The sequence below is a fragment of the Musa acuminata genome, chromosome BXJ1-2 (genome assembly GCF_036884655.1).
Source record: "Musa acuminata AAA Group cultivar baxijiao chromosome BXJ1-2, Cavendish_Baxijiao_AAA, whole genome shotgun sequence".
NCBI lineage: Eukaryota > Viridiplantae > Streptophyta > Magnoliopsida > Zingiberales > Musaceae > Musa > Musa acuminata.
This window is the reverse complement of record NC_088328.1, coordinates 22624872-22642633: the sequence shown is the minus strand read 5'-3', so window position 1 is coordinate 22642633 and position 17762 is coordinate 22624872. Positions and strand designations below refer to the sequence as shown.

Below are 17762 nucleotides of genomic sequence, written 5' to 3'. Positions count from 1 at the left end.
ACAAATCATCTGCGACTGGACGACGATCACTCTGTTTATAGAGGTGATCCTTTTTCGGCTTAATCTAATAGCGTCCGGTAGGGAACAAGATTTATCGGTTCAACACACTCCATGCATTGATATGGATTGCAGTTCAACACACTCCATGCATCGATATGGATTGCTATAATGAATGCCTAACTTTTTTTAGTGACTCTTGATGGGTTTTAGTAATATTGAACGCTCGTTTTAGTAATATGCACATAAATATGATTTCCCAGGATATAGATCTACTGATCGTAATTTGTATATAGTTCTCCATTGAGTCTATTGACCACTGCAGGCTGTGTATTTTTATTGAATATTTATTTGAATTCATTCTTTTGTTAAAAAGTATTAATGCCGGCCTAACAAGTATAGATCAAAGGGTCTCAATGCTTTTGCAAGAAAAATCAGCAACACATCAGCATATAAGATGGATTTCAATGACCAGCACTGGAGTTTAATGGACCTGTATTAATACATAATTTATTTCAAAAACATGTAATGTCTCATGCTTTGTAGAGCCAAGTACAAAATTATAATTGATGAAAGAAAAAGGAAGATGGATCTCCACCTTCAAGTTCTTGGTGTTGCTATTGATCAATTTTGTTTCATGTTATAACAGTAGGAGCAGATCGGCCAGTGAATTCTTTCATCTTTGATAGTTTTATCGCAACGTCAACCTGCAGCAGAAAGCATCGTGTCATGGCCTTATAAGAGTATCTTACTGAGTAGTAAAACGGCATAAAGGCAAAAACTTCTTGCCAGTGGAGCAAGGGCTTCTTGTGAATCCCTCCCAGTCTTTGACGAGTCGTTCTCGTACTGCTCGATGTAGACCCGGATGGTAGCACCTTCAGAACCAGTTCCAGATAGCCGGAAAACCTGAGATTCATGTTGCAGATGCTAATGAGAAATAATTCAATTCACACCTTGAAGAATATGTATGTATATATATATATATGTATATATATATATATATGTATATGTGTGTGTCTGTATATGTATATATATATTAGAGAGAGAGTGAGAGAAAAGAAGAATGGGCGGAGGAGCACTTTTAACTTTTAAGCATATCATTAATCAGAATATAAAGTTTTATAATGGTTATTGTAATTTTGTAATAGAAAACAAAAAATGTCTTTAAAGTTTCAATTTAGCATTGTATAATACTGCTTCATTATTGAATGTACAATAGTATCAGTTAACAGATATCATCTTTAGGCTTCAAGTTAGCATGTAAAGTTACCGTATATTATCAACTAACTTAGATGAAATATAAAAAGGGGTTTAGCTTACTAGTCGTGATCCATCCACAAAGAGGTATCGGATGCCTTGATGCTTAGAGACAGAGCCATCTACAGGATCCTTGTATTCAAATTCGTCTGCTTGTGCAACTTCTGAGACATCTGATCTCATCTCCTTGACTAACCTGAATAAATCAAACATTGTTAACTTTTTCTTAAAACCATGTCCTATTTTGCGTGTTAAAGATGACCGGCCTAAAGAACAGGAATGTTCTTTAGCAGCCAAGTAAATTTGACACTGGTATGCATGCAGAAATTTGCCTCCTCCTAAATTGTGCATATTCTATAACTTATCAGGAAAAGGGCAACTAATAAGATTAAATCATAGCAGCCAAGTAAATTTGAACAAAATCGGGAGAGCATCATGGTTTTGGTCACTTTTCTTCACTTACATATCATTTTTCAGTTAGCTCGTGGATGCTTGAACAAGATAGACCAGACTTTATCCTATGTAAACCAATCTTAACATGTTCATAGCTCAGAAGTGCCGCAGCCACATCATGAGTCCTCGGCATCTGTTTCATCTTAACATTTTAAATTTGATATGCAAGATACAGTGAAAAAGTGCATTTATATCTCGAAACACAAAATTCAGTAGCAACAAATTACAACTCGATCTACATCAAAATAAAAATGAGAATCTTCAGTTGTACTTGTGTACAGTGATGCCAGGCCAAGCAGGACTCTGGAAAGAAAAATAGGTTCATTCATTCTAACTGAACTTTGTAAGAAAAAGAAACTTCGTGAAGTAAAATATGCAGTTATATTAGAAGCCTAAAACTAATTGCAAGAAAAATCAAGCAAATTATCAGGATTTATATCAAGATCTTTAGAGCCACAATGAAATGTCACAAAGTGCATTGAGAGAATAATAACTGGAAATAACATGATAAAAACAATAAATGCTATAAACAAAAGCATATGAAAGGGGAAAAAAAACATGCAACAAAAGATAATAATGATACAACAAAGAGTGTAAATAAAATTTTATTGTCACAAGGATCACAGCATACTTGTTAAGGTTAGGAAGGGATGATTGAAGATTAACCAAATGTGCCATGAGTTCCTTAGCCGCCCCAGCATCAACATTCTTTAACAAAAACAGTATGAACAGGTTAAAGACAGTACTCTTATAGGCAGCAGTTATGTCAAAGAATGGTAGAAACATACACCGACACTTACCTCATAGTCATAGCGAGTATAGTAGTGTCGACCATACGTGGCCCAATGTCCAAGAACTATATCTTCAACCGTCACCAGCTTTTGCCCCTTGAGATTATCCTTGTTCTTGAAAGCAAGAATAGAAAGCCAAGCTAGAACTGCCCAAATTCCATCCTTTTCACGAATATGATCTGAGCCTGCAAGGAAGGCAACATATTTACATAGAGTACTCTGAATTATAAAAATGCATAATCCTGTTTAGTGAGGGAAAAATTGCAGCCCCTAAAATAATTTACAACAAGAAAATGCAAATGTGTGGAGGGAACAAAAATCATTTAACTTACCTGTGCCAAAGCTTTCTTCGCCACAAATTGAACAAAGTCCTGCATCCATCAAGTTCCCAAAAAATTTCCAACCTGTAGGTACCTGTGATGTGCCAATTGTTGTTTTAAGCCGTCAAATGCATATTCAAAGCTTGAAGCTCCATATTACACACACCTCAAAAAATTTAAGATTCAACTTCTTTGCTACAACATCAAGGGCAGCTGATGTTGGCATACTCCTGAAGGTAAGATCAGCAGAATGATTAATAAAAGGTATACATACAAGAGGGAAACTGATGATTGTAAGAGTTTCCTCATAGATATCATCAAGTAATTGTATTGCTTAATATGCATTACAAAGGAATAATATGTACCAAGCAGCAAAAACAATAAGCAAACGGTTTATGGAGGATGCATTTTGCGTAATTGTTGTCATTTATTGTTTTGAGTATAGGACTTGTGGCTTTAATTTTGTCTCTCACTCCCAAGGTTTGCAAACCATTAAAGGACCTGACAGATGATATCAAAGTTTTCTAAGATAGCCCATATGAAAGCCAAAACCAAAAATGAACACCTCCATCATAAGTTCGCCAACGAAAACCTAGATACAGGAAGCCTAGTCCCCTCATAAGATAGAAGAAAGAAATTTACCATGTCATTGATCCACAATTATCCCTAGTCTTGGCAAAACAAGATCAAGTATATTCAATGTTCTAAATAGTGACCATGATATACGGTCGGTTAAGGTACTTACACTCACTGCACATATGTGGTACATGTAGGTAAATATAGAAGTAGAGTAAAACAATCAAAAGTATGTGTAACAAAGAAACAAATCTTAGAAAATAAGTAAATGTACACTACATGATGCAAAAAACTTATTCGAAGAAATAATTTGAACATGCAGAGTGCAAAGTGACTAAATAGATGTATGCAGCCACATATGACAAATATGCATGTACCACCTATGTAGCTGCACATATTTTATGTGATGCAGTCACATAATGATGAAAAGAATATTTCAGAGGATAAGCCACAATTCTGCTTAACTCATGCTATAGTTTCTGTGCATCTCATGAAATCCATTCTTCAAGCATGCCAAATAGAATAACTATAACATAGAGTTCTAAAAATTCTTAGATACCTGGCAACCCCTTTCAAACCAGAGGCAAAATATGGTATGGCTTCAACAGCATTGGCAGCAATTATGGCAACAGAATCTGATGGAGTTACAAAAAACCTAAAAAAAGAAAAGAAAAGATGTCATCGTCATAATAGCTTTCAACATCATATATATTGTAATTAAAAAAATACCTTTTACCAAGGATCATGTTGCGATCTGCATCACCATCAGCAGCAGCACCAAACTCAGGTGGTTCATTTTGAGAGCTTGATTTACCCAATCCCATTCTTGCAACCAACTCTTTTGCATAGGTGAGATTAGGATCTGGATGGCCACCTCCAAAGTCTTCCTGTTTTAAGATGATCAATGTTTCATAATAAGAATATGCTCTCAAGTCTTAACAATGATCTTCAACTTGAGAAAAGACATAAGAAATGTGTCAAGCTAAGTAAAGAGAAACCTTAGGCGTGCAATTTAAAAGCGAAGATTGATTAGCACGAAGTTCCTCAACAAAAATACGCTTTGCATATATTCCAGCAACACCATGAAGTGCATCATAGCTGAAGAATAGTGAAAAATTAAACTTAGATAACCGTTGCAAGAGCAAGAACTTGCAGATACTAGCAAGGCCCAGTGGATACCAGAATGTGAACTTAGGGCATGAAAGTAGCTTCTGGATGGATTCAAAATCAAAAATTGACCTGGAGTCACCAAAACAAAAAGGAAACAAGATTTAATAATGTGAAAAAACAAATTATTAATATTTTATTCAAAGAATGTCTATCCACAATATGAATTTCAGTAACTTTATGCGATAGAAATTAATGACTACGTTCACTTCAATATCATGACATTCTAAATCGTTATAGTCTTCAATTACTCCACTCACTTAATGTTGTTTACATGTCAAAGCAGCACCAATTAATTAATTTCAGATACACAGAAATATACAGAAACATAAAACTATGGTAATCGCTCCGAAGAAAACTCCATTACTTCATAAGTTTCACATAGTCAGTGGTTGAATCAAAGACATCCACATCAAATGGTCCCTCGGGTCCAGAAAAGCTGCTTAGACCTATAACAGAAATATCAACCTGCAATGCAGAAGTTATTGGATATCAGATTTTCTGCAATCTTGAAATAAATTATGCAAACAAACCTACTTTTAGATGTTGAACATACATCAGGAAGATCTTCTGCAATGAAGTACTCCTTTAGTATTCTAGTATTGGCATAGATCTTATCAGTGATAACCTCAGGAGCAGGCCCACCATTTTCCATGTTATACTTTATTCCAAAATCCTGGCAAAGTAGATTCATTGGTAAATCCAATGGTTTAAAAACTAAAGCAAAACAAGTAATAAAATGTTATCTTATCAATCAAGTCTTGAAAGTTAAACAAGCCAAAGATTATCGAGATGACAGAATTGCATTGTGCATTTAACCTTCTTAGTTAGCAAAGCAAAAATTCCTTCTGATCAGAATGTAGATTGACTTGTTAAAAGAAGCTCTTCCAGAATTTAGATTAACTTGTAAAATGAGACTAGACCTCATGTGGACCTCCTGGATTGTGACTTGCTGTCAAGATAAAAGCTCCAGTTGCCTTTGATCCCTGTTATTATGGATACAATAAGAGACCAGGATAATCTTGAAATGCTACTTTAGGAGGCACAAACAAACCTAGGTCCAAAGCCACCATTATACAAAAATAAACTTAGTCAATAGATGCTAGAGAAACTCACATCCGCACCAATTCTTTCTCGAATGACAGCGGAAACTGCTGGTGTTGAAAGGAGACTGTCTTGGCCGACCCAAACTCGTCTTACGCCATTAGCAGCAGCCATCTTAATAATAATCTGCTGGGTCAAAAAGAAAAGGTAAGAAAAGAACCAAAGAGATGGTAATTACCAAAATATATGCCAAATGAAAATGGTTCACTCACATATCTTATCCATAATATTAAGACCATTATTAGTGTAATGTCATAAAGAATGATGCGATTTACAAGTAAATGCAAAATGAAGTAAAATAGTACCTGAACGGCATCCTTTGAGAAATAGCGACCATCCCCAGAAACAACAACAGTAGCCCCTGAACCAAGAAGATAATGCTAAAATTTGACAAAAGCAATAAAAAGAATAATGTAGTCCTTTAGAAGACATAGATAATAAACAATATTTGAATATTTCTAGGGGCCAGATTTGGATGTGCAATGTTTCACGTCTGTGTCCCTGTCTATGAAGCATTTTACTACAAATGCATGAACAACTTCTTGGCTTCTGTATGTGTTAAGTAGAAATAACTCTACAATTAATCTGTTATGCAATATGTAATCAACATGTGCAACTTAACAGCTTTGTTACAATGGTTCTATTAGATATCAACTTAACTTCTCTTTTTCAGTAAAAAGGATGGAGCACTGCTTCAGTATCTTAGAATGGTTTTGTTTTATTTTCTGCATTTGGTCCTGCTGAGTCCTATTTTCTGCCACAATCTTATTGTTCTTCTGGCTTATTCAAAGCCCGCTTAAATGACATATAAGAGAAAATATAACAGATAGCTGTTTTCCTTATCCTCTTTAAGTCTTTATTCCATTGGCAGCCAAATAGTCACCTTGATGAGGCCTCAGATAATACACCAAGTGGCCAATAGAGAGCTTCCGCTTTAAAATTTCATACATCTGCTTGTGGAAGTTTAAAATTGGTTTTCTATGTGCCCAGCTTCAACTTCTTATTTTAGTTTTCTGTTCTCAATTCCTTAGCCTAAGTAGATACGAACAGAAAATCATGTAAGCAAATAATTAAAAGAGACTCACCTTCTGCACTTGTCCCTCTAGCTAATCTTGGTTTAACAAACTCAAGCTCTTTGGCAATCCCTCTTCAAAATCCATTTGTTTTCAGCAAGACCAGAAGTTGGTTGGTCTCAGCTAAAGAGATCCTCTGATATTTTAAATAAGTCTACGGCCTAACTACAGAGTAGTTCCCACCAAGGTTATCTTTCTCACCCGGGCTGAAACGAAACGGGCAATACGTAGCGGTTTGGTACGCGAACTGCCACCGTTTTGGGCAGTCCACTCTGACCCATAAAAGAATAAAATAATTAGTTAATTATCTTCCTCTTACTTATCCTCCTCCTTCCTCTTCCTCTTCCTCTTCCTCCTTCTCTCCCTATACTAACTCCTCTCCTTCCACTTCCTCCATCTCCCAGTGTTTCATTTGTGTCCTGCTATAAATTATGCAAAATCAAATAAGTGTCAGTTGCATCCACCCTTTGACACAGTGTGTCAAATAGTCTTCCAAGGAAGTCGGTTAAGAGTTAAGACCATCAGCACAACAAACGAAAGTAGAATTAATCAATTCTACTGATTATATTGAAATAAAGTATCACGAATCTCTAATGTATCTGAATGAGTCATGGCCTGGTCATGTAAAAATGAAGAAAGGCACCTCTGTGATGTACAACAATCTCTTGACCATCAAATAGTTACACTAGTCTATACTCATATAACAAACCTAGCAAAAATATCAAACATCTGACTGAATCACTGCATCAACAACATAATGCATTTATGGAGGAGAAAATTAAACTCACCCTTCACTTTGTCAGCAGGGAGGGCATTGAATGTTGATTGAACAAAGTTGTGCAAATAATTAGGCTGCTTAAAAACTGACACCTGAAAGCAAATCTCACTTAATTTAGGTTAAACTGAAGGATAAAAGACAATATGTGAAGGTTGAAGACTCCTCTTACATGAAACTCCACCACAAGTAGTAAGAAAGGGGTCAATGTCAAAGCAAAAATCCACCTCACAGTTACTCTATTCCATGAAAAATATATACCATTAAATGAAGCGGTTTACTTGTATTCCTACGATTATGCTAAAGCAGTAGTATCAAAGAGCCAACTTACAAGCAAAAGATGAATCATATTTGGACAGCTGCATTTTGATGGACTCAAATGAAACACAAAAAGAAACCTAGAATCCAGCTCTGTAAATAATAAACAAGTTTTATGTTGTCTTATCTTGTAATAGAGAATTTGCTGCTAATTTTTCTTGACTTTATAGGAAAGATTGATTCACCATATCAAAGGGAAAAAAAACATCTTAATCAAACAGCGAAACAACTCAGTGCTCAAGATTGTACATATCAATATCGTTCAGATGAGCCGACCACCATTACCCTTTGGAATTAAGATTCACAACAAACAAATGGCAAGCGGGGAGAAACAAGTTTCTAAAAGAATTAGTATCATGGCTACCCATATTCTGTCTAATTTAATCAGATCCGATAATTACTCATATAATATGATCACTACAATTGCTAGTGTAAAGTGCATCCTCATATAAAAAGCACACATTTTCTGTAACTGCATAAACAGGAACGAAACTCCGGTCATCGTTTGTCGTACAAATTCTTCTTTGTTTTGCTATCTGTCACTAGAATTTATAGCCAGAGCCACCAATAAAATTGTCCGATCTAACTTGGGCAGCTAGTACTAGACCGAATACCAAATACAAGCGAAACTAACTCAGGTCGGATCTCAAGCAATCTTGCATACAGTATAATAAAAGTTCGTCATTTAGCAACATAAAGAAGAACGCAATAAAAGAAATAATAGGAAAAATCCAAGAACAGGCAGATCGATGTGGAATCCATCGTCATCCAAACGGAAACCAGTCGCCTACGCACAACAAGAAAACAAGATCCCCAAAAATCTGTAGGAATACCAAGAGTATAACCCAGATTCAAAGTGGAGGACGAGGAAGAAGAAGGAAATCAATGGCGCGCACCTTCTTCCTGAGGCCCGAGGTCCCGGGCTTCTGACCATCGAAGGGGACGGTTTCCTTTCGCGTCACCGTGAACATCACCATTGGTAAGAGGCAATCGGCGGAGGAGATGGGGAAGAGGGAGAGAGAAGAGTGTCGTGGCGAGAAATGGAAGAGATTCGAACATATAAAAGGTGGGATAGCATAACCGGGGATCGTGGCGACGTCGTTTCGCGTGCCGCGGCGCGGTTCTCGAGGCGGTTGGTTCGAGTGGACCCACACGGCCCAAGCGGCAGCTGAACTGGGCTCGCCTCTTTCTTTTCTCAAAATTACATTTTAGCACATATGCCATTAAATTTAAATTTAGCATATACTGATATATATAATCTTATATTGATAAAAAAAATTAATAATGCAAGATGTAAAAATACTTAGAAATATTTACTTTATACAAAGCTCTAATAAAAACAATAATTGTAACCATAGTCTAAATGTTATGTTTTGCTTGCAAAACTCACATATATGTGTTTGCTTGAACCAAATTAATTGATTGCATTCATGCATAATGATCTATCTTCAATGATTTGTTTTAATCACTTGCATAGCATTGATTAGAACATGGGGAAAAAATAAATAGCGCTTTAGATTTGTTAGTGAACAAATGTGGTGATTACCCACATGACTTGAGCCGCGAGCGATGTCCCTATGGTCAGCTCTACACCGCACGAGACTATACAAATCGACGTCGCACCATAGGAATCTGTACAGATCGACTCACACGACAAGAGATATACAGGTCAATCACCCACATGATCATGTCGTATGAGGTACCAACAACCATTATCAATTATCATACTCTCAAGTCATCCCCACAAATATAAATAGTGATCCCCTATCTTGAGATAGGAGATCAACTTCTAACACATTTTTCACTTGCTAACTTAGTCATTGAAGGGGTCAAATCGAAAATCCTCGAATATCGATCTACGTAGGACCCCGGCATAGATCGAGCGTAACTTAGCCCTATCTCGGAGCCATTCCCGCTCTTAGCCCATTTATATTTTTGGAATAGGATCAAGCCATATTTCAGGCGACAATATAAAGGTACATAACAAAATTATTATTGATTATGATGGTTTCTTTTCCACTAATAACTCTGGAACGGACTGTTTCATTCGTTCTTCGATTGGAGTCATTGTTGATGTAGAATGTGACATCCATCATGCATCGGATCCGTTTCACGCAGAATGTTAGATCGTCTGGGATGCATCAGAAAAACCAAACCATCTTAGCTTGAGAAGCATCATCATCGGATCAGACTGCCTAAGCCTCACGCAACTGCAAGTTCTTCAAACCTCCTCATCCTTATCATGACTTCTTCTGTAAACATTATACGTGGGGACTTTGTCCCAAGAAAAACCAACTCCATCTCACATGAGCTTGCTGCCAAAGCTACAATTAATTGCACCCCTCTTTCAAATTATGATTCTATTGATGTACTCAATGACATCTTAATGATATAATTATTTTTAAAAATATAAATTAACAATTAATGAGATTATTTAGCATAGAGAAAAAAAAGTTCTACAATTTGGCAATAGAAGTTTCTTGCAAAATTAGAAAACCATAAGTGTTGCAATTTGATAATAGATCGTTTGTGTCACGCGGGAGGTAACGTAGTATACTCATCAGGCCCTTATAAGCTAATCACACACATTCCCCACTTCCGATGTGGGACTAATGGGATATTACACTATCTCCAACCCAATTAGCTTGACGTCCTCGTCAAGGCCTGACATATCCCAGATCGAACCCTAGCATAGTGCATGTGAGGTTTAACTCAGTGGTGGCTCCACGCCGTGACGAGTTCTCTGACTCCATCCACGGGTAGCCCTTTCCTACTGCAGCCCTCTCACCCTGCCCTAATGCTAGGTCGGCTCTGATACCAAATGTCACGACCCGGGTCTGATGAGCTAACTGGCCAATAACTCCATTTTGGTCCTCAACGGCGGACCAAAATGCTTAAGCGGGAGGTAACGTAGTACACTCATCAGGCCCTTATAAGCTAATCACACACATTCCCCACTTCCGATGTGGGACTAATGGGATATTACACTGATGCCAGTGTAATATCCCATTAGTCCCACATCGGAAGTGGGGAATGTGTGTGATTAGCTTATAAGGGCCTGATGAGTGTACTACGTTACCTCCCGCTTAAGCATTTTGGTCCGCCGTTGAGGACCAAAATGGAGTTATTGGCCAGTTAGCTCATCAGACCTGGGTCGTGACATTTGGTGGTATCAGAGCCGACCTAGCATTAGGGCAGGGTGAGAGGGCTGCAGTAGGAAAGGGCTACCCGTGGATGGAGTCAGAGAAGGGCAGGGTGAGAGGGCTGCAGTAGGAAAGGGCTACCCGTGGATGGAGTCAGAGAACTCGTCACGGCGTGGAGCCACCACTGAGTTAAACCTCACATGCACTATGCTAGGGTTCGATCTGGGATATGTCAGGCCTTGACGAGGACGTCAAGCTAATTGGGTTGGGGATAGTGTAATATCCCATTAGTCCCACATCGGAAGTGGGGAATGTGTGTGATTAGCTTATAAGGGCCTGATGAGTGTACTACGTTACCTCCCGCTTAAGCATTTTGGTCCGCCGTTGAGGACCAAAATGGAGTTATTGGCCAGTTAGCTCATCAGACCCGGGTCGTGACAGTTTGTATGCATAAATACAATGCAAGCACGATAACACGTGAGAAATTATCCGTTTTGAGTATACTATATATGATTTTACGCAATAGAATGTATTACTATTTTATAAGTCATAATTTATCTTTAGCAAAAATTATTTATTTTTGGTGAGCCCACATGATTTTATCCTTTTTAAATAAGCTAAAAGATATGATTTCTCAATGGATGTTATCCGATAATTATCTCATATAATTAGACCTCAATAACATTATGATCGTTAGATTTTAAAAAAATTATTAAAATTCTTATAGTTATAAAAGTAAAATATATAGGTCTATTTATCATAACATCATCGATTTTACCAATGAAAACATGAAAATAATCGATAAAAAAATAATATTAATGTTTCAGTTGATGATGATGAATGATGATACTATTGAGAGCTGTAGGTGAATGATATAGATAAGGAGAGTGATATCGAAAGATGAGAGTCACTCTACATTTGCATCGGTGTCAACATAGTTGTCGAGTAGTGAAAGTACTGTTCGACATTTGCATCGTCGTCGACAAGCAAAATAATACTGCTCGGAACTGCATCGACACCGACATAGATACAGAGCAACTCATATCTCTCGTCACCATTATCCTCATACACAATAGCTATCCGCGGCCCTCAACGGTGCTGCCATTCGTCACTATCGACGCCTTTCATCACCACCAACCGAAACATTAAAATTATTTTTTATCTATTATTTTTATGTTTTCATTGATAAAACCAACGATGTTATGGTAAATAGAATGTTTCACTTTTATAACTATAAAGATTCAAATATAAATTTTTTAAGTTTAAAAACGAATATGTTAAGAAGATCTAACTATATGAGTAATATTTAATTAGCCATTTGATAAGTGATCATTTATCTTCATCAATATGAGAACTATATAATTCATTAAGGATATATCCCAACCTTAGCTCTTATAAAAGTATTGATTTTCAATTATTTTACTTATTAAAGACTAAATATATATTAGAAAATAAATCCAAAGTGTTTTCACCCTTACAAGTAAATAAATTATTTAATTAATACTATAAATAAGGTCATCTCTTTGACCATTAAATTTTATTTAGAACCACAAAACCGATTTAGAAAATTTCGTTGAAGGATCTCATCGAGTAGGCTGCCCATCGTCGATGCTTCTATATGGAGATATTTGATTCAAGATTTATCTTACAAATCCGGTTCTTAATACGATAAGATTCATTTTATCACATCAAAGTGACGATCCGATGACATTGCATCAGGAGCTAGATTAGGGCATGAGCATGAGCATGGCTTGGCAGGGCCAGCCGATAGATGCCTCCAATTAATTAATGGTCGGTCATTGATGACGATGTAATTAACTATTAGGATGAGATCCAACGAATAAGTACATAAAACATATTTTTGTAGTTTTTTAGTGGCAAGTGGGAATGGGTTGAGGAAAAGCTGACTTTATCCTTGATTTGATGGTTATTAGAAAAGTCAACTAAATCCGTTCTGGTGCAAATCTAGGCGATGATTGTGATAAAAATGCAATCAATTTGAAGGACAGATTGAGTTGGATCCTTTGAACATTTTTCGTTAGTGGCCCCAACCTATGTGCAGAACTAAATGATTCGTTGGCAATAAACCCCCAAATTTTAAGATAAAATTACATACATATATAAATATAATTTAACTTATATTTCTACATGATTATTAGATGGATAAATAAATTTACATATTAATTATTTTGGAGGAACATTTCTCGGTCGCCAGTGACTTATTGAAGCTTCTGGAAAAGGTTAGGCGAGCAAGTCACGTACGTTGTTAACGAAGTGTGTGTTGTGGGGTCGGAACACGACCAACCCGCCGCACTTTAAGGCATTTATTGGACCCCATCGACCCACGGCCGCCATTTCTGCCTCGCTTTTCCCACGCCTACTCGAGTGCCCGCTCGCACGTCACCGGCCACTGCCACTACTACTCCCTTCACGGGAAGTCGCATCGTGTTGGATGCTACCGTGGGTCCCGCTGGTAAGTGGGTCTCCGGTTAGTGACACGTGTTAGTTCTCTTCGGATGGACGCCAAAATCACACCGCCAGGGTACAGCATCTCACGCTTGATTCACAAAAACACTGATCTCGATGTCTCGCATGTGTCGATCAAGTCGATCGATCAAATTGGATTGATGCAACGTGGACCAGCTGTAATTGCCGTCTCTGCTCGGACGAGCTGCATTCCTATCGGACGCAAGAGGAGAAGGCCCCACGGTGATACTGACCCTCCGTGTCTGATGGCGTCCGGGTGAGAAGGTGGCAGCTCCTGTCGATATTTTACTGCTCCACCAACGAATGGGCGGCCCTCCTTCGACGGCCGCCTGTGTTGTGCGCTCGGCCGAGCAGCACTCGAACTCTTCCCCCCGCTTTCTCCGTCTTCGTGGACTGCGAGCAGAGAAGCGCTGGATCCTGCCTGCGGACGGACAGCTGAGCCGCTCCCTCACTCGAGAAAGGTCTTAACATGCGGGGTTCCGTCGTCGGGTCCCACCGACCCATGTCATTTCCGTTGCGAACATGCCTATATAAGCTCTCCTTCCGAAGCCTCCCGACGACACGAACCAGTCTCTCAACTTCTTCAGACGATGGCTCGAAAGATTTGTCTTCTCTTTGTCTTATTCTTCTCCTTCACCGTCCTGCATGCGCTCGCCGCCAGGATTCCGCTGGTCCAAGCGTCGCAGCCGCAGGCCTCCTTCGGCGAGAACTCCACGGAGTTTATCCGGGCGCGGTGCGGCGCCACTCGGTACCCCAGCCTCTGCTACAGGTCGCTCGCCGGCTACTCCTTCGCCGTCCAGCAGAGCCCCATCCAGCTCGCCCGATTCGCCACCAACCTCACGCTCGCCCGCGTCGCCTCCCTCTCCGCCCATGTCACCTCTCTCCGACGCGCCTGCGGTACTGCCAAGTCCGCCTCTGCCTGCCCGGAGGCGGGGGCGCTACGTGACTGCGCGGACTCACTGGGCGACGCGGTTGACCTGGCGCGGCGGACTGCGGGGGAGCTGTGCGGCCTGGAGGCGGAGGCGGCGGGGTCCGCGGCGGCGGTGTGGCGGATGTCCAACGCCCAGACGTGGATGAGCGCCGCGCTCACGAACGAGGACACGTGCGTCGATGGCTTCGAGGAGGTGGGACCCGAGAGCCGGGCGAAGGCCGACGTCTGCCGCCGAGTGTGGCTCGTGAAACAGTACACGAGCAACGCTCTCGCCCTCGTCAACGGTATCGTCGCCAGCCGATGACCATGCGTAGATCTCTCTCTCTCTCTCTTTCGTTCCCTCTTCGTGCTCGTTTGTGCCATGTCCACGTCTCTCTCTCTCTCTCTGTCTTTGCGACTGCTTCGGTAGGGAAGAGTTTGGTTGATTTGATTCCGATGAATACTACATATGCTTTTCTGCAGGATATGTTTAATCTTTTTGCAGAGAAAAAGAGAGAAAACAAAAAAAGAGTTTGAGTTGTCTCTCTTTCAATCAGTCAGGCACCAATCATGTCGTCGTTTATTGACTGCTGTCTTGAGAAGCACTTAGAAATGCTCCTTCGACACGTGGAAGAGCACCAATACCTCGACAATACGTTATCAACGCACCGTCGTTCATGAGCCAGCTTTTGCGTCATCTGATCATCGGATTCAGCGCATAATCCCACGATATCATTAACCATAAATAAATTTGATATTTGATCGAATCATCTGAATCATTTACTAACTCAAATCTCATAAAGATTTTACCGAGTATTTTCCTATATTATTTTGTAGGGTCTTACCTAACATCAATTGTGAGACGGACTCGAAAACAAACCTCAATTGGATCCAAATCTTCTACTCGTTCAACGAATTAAATGATCACTGGTCATCCACAAATTCTATGCAAAGTAGATCCGCATTCACACGTGCCTACAGATTCTTGAAAAAGAGCAACACATAGCAACACGTATCCATCCATGTATGGAACAAAGAGGAGCTATGGAACTTATTTGAGAACCACAAATGAGCAATTTGCAGCTTCCAATGAGAGAGTATTGAGGACATTAATACCATACATGGAATCGATATGTAAAAGAAATAGATTAATCCCGATCGAACAGATATGAAATGGAACTAATTTGAATAATAATAAAAAAATTGATCGTGTTGTTTTTATCCTCAGAAAGATTAATAACAAGAGGAAAAAAAAAATTTTATTAATCAAATCCTAACTCGCTAGTTAAAGTCATAACTATCGATTCTAAGTTATATTTGTATGTTTTTTTTTTTTTTTTTTTAAATGGATAAATTCTCCAAGAAAAACCCTAAGTTTCTATTATTTCCCATCGAGTGCTCTTTTTTGCTTTATTCCAGCAAATGCCCATTGCTGGCCATCTTTACCGGTTTAACCTTGAATACCTGATCTGCACCGCCCTATGGCCGGCTTCACTGGTTATCGTGGTCGCCTTCACTGCCTTCCGAGAATCCCCTTACGGTGACGCTACTGATAGAAGATAAGATTTTCCCAATGATAGAAGATAAGATTTTCATAGAAGATCCTCTATTCTGTTGAGGGAAATCCTTTCTCCTAATCTATATAAATAGGAGATGGAACATGTAAATGAATTAAGCTAAAGTTTATTTACTTCAATAAAGCTTCTTCAATATTTGTTTTTATCTTCTATTATTTCTATCATGGTATTAGAGCCGCTTGCCTAGAGCAAGCTCTCTTCTTGCTGCCAATCTTCCCTATTGCCACTCCGCCAACTTCCCTTCCGCAACGGCATCTCTAGTGCTGCGCTCATCAGCACTGCCCCACATTTCTTTCTCGTTGTAGCTATTTTCCTTTCTCTTCTGCTACAACTTCCTCTTCTGCTACAGCTTCCTCCTTTGTTGCAGTTTCCTCCTTTGCTGTAGTAGCATCACTGCAACATTGCTGTAGATTTCTTCTCTATCGTCGCAGCCGTCGTAATCGCAACCACGACTAACGTCGTTAAGAAAAGCGAAGCTTCGCTCTTGCCTTTGGCCAGCGCCGTTGCATTCCTAAGAGGCTCCGTGGTCAATCCTCATCTTCCTCACCGCGGTAGTCTTCGTTGATCTGCCAACATTCGGCGGACTTAAGGAGAATGAAGGGAATGCCTGTGCCATCACAATAACAGCAATCGCAGCAGCAGCAACGATCTACACTTATCTTACTCACGAAGCCTCTCGCTTGTAAACCATTCTTTACATCGATCCAAGATTGGTATCCTTGTCAGGAGCACCATCTTGCGGGGGCATGATAGAAGATAAGATTTCCCCAATGATAGAAGATAAGATTTTCCCCAATGATAGAAGATCCTCTATTCTGTTGAGGGAAATCCTTTCTCCTAATCTATATAAATAGGAGATGGAACATGTTAATGTATTAAGCTATTTCATTTCTACAATAAAGCTTCTTCAATATTTGTTTTTATCTACTATTATTTCTATCAGCTACCGCAGCATCGGCCTCTGCTACGTTCAACCATGGTGACGACCCTCGAGACCCCGGAGACTTCCTCCCTCAATGGAGGCGTGTGGCCACTTCCGCACTGCCGTGAGGCCCCTCGCCTAGTAGGAGGGGAATGAATTGGAGCCAAGGGGTATTTGGTCGTCGAGGATGTCGGAGGAGATAACAAGGGGAGGACGGTTGAGGCAAGGTGGCAACCAACAAAGAGAGGAAGTGCAAGTCGAGCTTCTCACTGATAGATCGAGCGTCGATGGGAGCGAGAAAGGGGATCTTGAGGGGAAGTGGGGGAGGGGCTTCTGTCGCCTTCGCTTTGTCGTGAGACCGAGCCATTGCCCAATGGTGGTGAGGTGGGGGATGAGGAAGGGGTGCGTGGAGATTGGAGAGAGCAAAGAGGAGGGGGCGGGGGGGGTGGGGGGGCGGGGGGGTGAGATGGCCTGCCGACAGAGAATGGGCGACGACGAGGTGGGGTCCTCCGAAGGAGGGAAGCCAAGGGTGAGGCTGTATGTGTTACGGTCGTTGGTGAGAAGATGAGAGCGATGGCCATAGGAGGGGTGACAGGGCAATGAAAAGTAAATAAGGGTAATCTTGAATATTAGAAAATAAGAGACGCCTCTGAGGAGAAAGAATAAAAAGAGGAGAGAGAAAAAAGAAGAAGAAGAGGAGGATATTTACAAGAAACATTAAAAAAAGTTTAAAATAGGATTACAAATATCCGTATGAAAATTATGCTTAAATTACATATCGGTCCCCGAACGACATAAACCTCGAAGGATCCCAAATTGTTTGTTTAACGAAGTATATGTGCCGCGAGGGCTCCACGAAAAGGCTGGCCGTTGCAGAGGCAGACCAGCTCCC

The 17762-nt window shown here is 39.9% G+C and overlaps 2 protein-coding genes across 2 annotated transcripts; one reads left to right on the top strand and one right to left on the bottom strand.

Annotated features, from left to right (window-relative positions):
- Window positions 1–475: 475 nt before the first annotated feature.
- On the bottom strand, window positions 476–8884 carry LOC135598926 (phosphoglucomutase, cytoplasmic 2-like). Its single transcript, XM_065093424.1, has 18 exons — window positions 8728–8884; window positions 7527–7608; window positions 5971–6026; window positions 5678–5791; window positions 5485–5547; window positions 5118–5237; window positions 4929–5029; window positions 4574–4633; window positions 4393–4492; window positions 4124–4281; window positions 3954–4049; window positions 2985–3048; window positions 2831–2912; window positions 2508–2683; window positions 2339–2415; window positions 1318–1450; window positions 787–903; window positions 476–704 (listed from the first exon to the last, which is right to left on the bottom strand). Exons 1-18 carry the CDS (start codon window positions 8806–8808, stop codon window positions 633–635), a joined length of 1752 nt encoding a protein of 583 aa, XP_064949496.1. The 5' UTR covers window positions 8809–8884; the 3' UTR covers window positions 476–632.
- Window positions 8885–14008: 5124 nt separating this feature from the next.
- LOC103976169 (pectinesterase inhibitor 11-like) lies at window positions 14009–14853 on the top strand. Its single transcript, XM_009391376.3, has one exon. It carries the CDS (start codon window positions 14052–14054, stop codon window positions 14694–14696), a length of 645 nt encoding a protein of 214 aa, XP_009389651.2. The 5' UTR covers window positions 14009–14051; the 3' UTR covers window positions 14697–14853.
- Window positions 14854–17762: the final 2909 nt, after the last annotated feature.